This window comes from Meleagris gallopavo, chromosome 2 (assembly GCF_000146605.3).
Source record: "Meleagris gallopavo isolate NT-WF06-2002-E0010 breed Aviagen turkey brand Nicholas breeding stock chromosome 2, Turkey_5.1, whole genome shotgun sequence".
NCBI lineage: Eukaryota > Metazoa > Chordata > Aves > Galliformes > Phasianidae > Meleagris > Meleagris gallopavo.
The window spans coordinates 40,318,966-40,321,957 of NC_015012.2; the positions used below are offsets into that span (position 1 = coordinate 40,318,966).

The following is a 2,992-nucleotide window of genomic DNA, read 5'->3' on the forward strand; positions in this document are numbered from 1 at the left end:
TTTAAATCCACTTGTGCCTGCAAAGTTAGCAACCATGACAAAGATTATTCAAGGACACAAACCATTGCCCTTGGCACTTTTTTTTTTTTTTTACAGTACTAAGAACAAAGACGTTTTGGTTGGGAGATGTTTGTACTCTTGAATTTTCCTGAAATGATGATAACAATCAGTGGGATTGTACCAGTATAAATTGTGCAGAAGAATTATACAGTTAATTACTTATAGTGAGTTAAGCAGTACCACTGAAGATAAACTGATGAATGAGTTAACAAATAAGAATAAAAATATAAATGCTTCATTGAGCATAGTTAAGTCTGGAGGTCAAGTATGGCTCAGCAGAAGTTTGTGTACTGTAGGTACATGCTGCTGTCTGTACAAAATGAAAGCTTAGAATGGAGCTCTGAAGCCACTGTACTTGCTCTGATCAGCTTAAGTGGAAATGCACCATGCCAGTGGATGCTACATGCTGTTTTGTATTATTGGCCAAAAAATGCCTACAAAGCAGTTGGGTATTTTTATTTGCTTGTTTGTTTCTAAAATATAGTTATCTCAGTATAAGGCTTTGTCAGCATCTTTCTTCCTCTGTGTGTAGTCAGAAACTGTCTTCAGTCAGGGATCTGAAGAAAGGAATGTTGTTGTTGGCACCAGTTGTTGTTCCCTGTATATTGGCTGTGATGCTCTTCTCCTTTATTCTGTCTCCACATATTCTAGTGAATGGCCAATGGGGTCCTTGGTCTCCATGGTCTGCTTGCACTGTTACCTGTGGAGGAGGACTCCGTGAGAGGTCTCGCCTCTGTAACAGTCCAGAGCCACAGTATGGAGGAAAGCCGTGTGTGGGAGATACTAAGCAACATGATATGTGCAATAAGAGGGATTGCCCAATTGGTTGGTATTTAATCATTTCTTATTTAGTTTGTCTACTTATCATTGCTTTTGTTTCTGCAGTGGAAAAATCTTGAATTAACACTACGGAAATTTGCTAATTAAATCTTTGTTACAGGAGAACACCTTTAAGTTCTCTTGTGTATTTATATATTCTATGCCGGCTTCTCTTGAGAAAGGATGCACTTTTCAGTCAGATCCTGAAAGTTAGTTGCACGTTCAAATGGATTTAGCAATCTGCATTATTTTTATAGTAAATCAATAATATATCAAATACATTTAATGACCTTAATTTGTAGGGTTTTTTTCTTGTGAATTGGCTGTAACAGATGTGATCTAAGCTAATGAATAGAGAATAGCTGTTTCTTAGGTGGTCTTATGTGCCTTTTTGTGCTCCTAACTCAATTTGTGCTTTTTTTGTGTGTCTTTTCCAGATGGCTGTTTGTCAAATCCTTGCTTTCCTGGAGCAGAATGCAACAGTTACCCGGATGGATCTTGGTCATGTGGGCCGTGTCCAGCAGGTTTTCTTGGCAATGGCACAGTCTGTGAGGATCTTGATGAGGTACTGACTTTGTTTTCATTAACACATGGAAACTGCTGTGAAGATTTAATTATCTGGGAATTACATGAGCATCGAATTGGTTTCTTCTTTCTTCCCTTTCCTCCAGTGTATAGCTGTGTCAGATGTTTGCTTTAAGGTGAATCAGGTCCATCGCTGTGTGAACACGAATCCGGGTTTCCACTGCTTGCCATGTCCTCCACGTTATAAAGGAAGTCAGCCCTATGGAGTAGGGCTAGAAGTTGCCAAGACAGAGAAGCAAGTAAGTGATGTTGAAGAGAATCTTTTGGCCCGGAAGCTGAGTAATTCTCACCAAAAATATCTGAATGAAAAAGTGATAAACTTGTGTGCAAAACAAAGATAACATGAAGGAGACAACTCCTGAACTCCTGTTCCTGGTTAGTTTTTGTTTGTGTGGCAAAAAACTGATTATTTTATGATTTTTTTATTTATTTATTTTTCTGTGGACATTTGCCTAGGGCTGCTGTTGATAAAATGTTGACAGTGGGCATTTGTCTGTTTTGCACTGCTTTGTCTTGGGGTTGTGTACCTACCGAGGATATCAGAAACTGAAGAATCAAGTTATTTTCATGAGAAAAGTATTGCTGTTAATGTGGATGTCATCAGACATAAGTCTGAATTCCAAATTCAGCCAACACCTATTAATGGGGAAGGATAGAATAAATTAGAAGTGATATTGAAAATTATGGTTTGGTAGATAGGACAAAAACATTAAAACAAATGCCACGGGATGCCCCCTCTCTGCTGCTGAGTAAGTTTGTGGTTAGTTCAACATATGAAGATTAAACATAGAACATCTGCATAAGATTCTCAGATCCTGCCAAAGAAAATAAGCAAGGTAACTAATCTTATTTGAGGAGGATGTTAAAAACTCATTAAACTGTCGTTTGATGCTAAGAAAAAAAAAAATGTAGTCCTTACATACTGACAGCTAGACTACTAAAGTAAACAGGTGAGTATAGTTTAGTTTGTGGACATCAATGACCCATGAAAAAAAGCGGATAGAGTTCTGAAAATGCCAGCTGCTTCAGTTTCTTTTGAATAATAGCCATATTTTTCCTATGTATTCTTTTACTTATTTTCACTGTACTTAGTGCCTGAAGATGTGAACTGACAGCAATGTGACTTAGTAACCACACTTAAAACAAAGTTGCTGTTTTGAGCAACAAATGACTGATCTGCTTTTGACAAAACTGAGGCAGACAGCAGGCTGCAATTGTTATGTGTCAGTGAGTATGCTTTATTTGCTACAGGTCTGTGAACCTGAGAATCCGTGCAAAGACAAGACACACAGCTGCCATAAATCTGCAGAGTGCATCTATCTAGGCCATTTCAGTGATCCTATGTACAAATGTGAATGTAGGACAGGTTATGCTGGTGATGGACACATCTGTGGTGAGGATTCAGATTTGGATGGATGGCCGAATAATAACTTGGTCTGTGCTGCTAATGCTACATATCATTGTGTGAAGGTAGGTGATGAAGTTAAACCATAACTGAAGTTTCTCTCTCTCTTTTTTTTTTTTTTTT

General features: G+C 38.0%; 1 protein-coding gene across 1 annotated transcript in view; it reads left to right on the top strand.

Annotated features, from left to right (window-relative positions):
- The window catches only part of THBS2 (thrombospondin 2), a 36,394-nt gene that overhangs the window by 11,935 nt on the left and 21,467 nt on the right, over positions 1-2,992 (top strand). The window contains exons 10-13 of the mRNA XM_003204057.4: positions 712-885; positions 1,317-1,444; positions 1,551-1,703; positions 2,716-2,934. Of these exons, the coding sequence (XP_003204105.2) occupies positions 712-885; positions 1,317-1,444; positions 1,551-1,703; positions 2,716-2,934 (674 nt within the window). The remainder of the gene's footprint in view (positions 1-711; positions 886-1,316; positions 1,445-1,550; positions 1,704-2,715; positions 2,935-2,992) is intronic.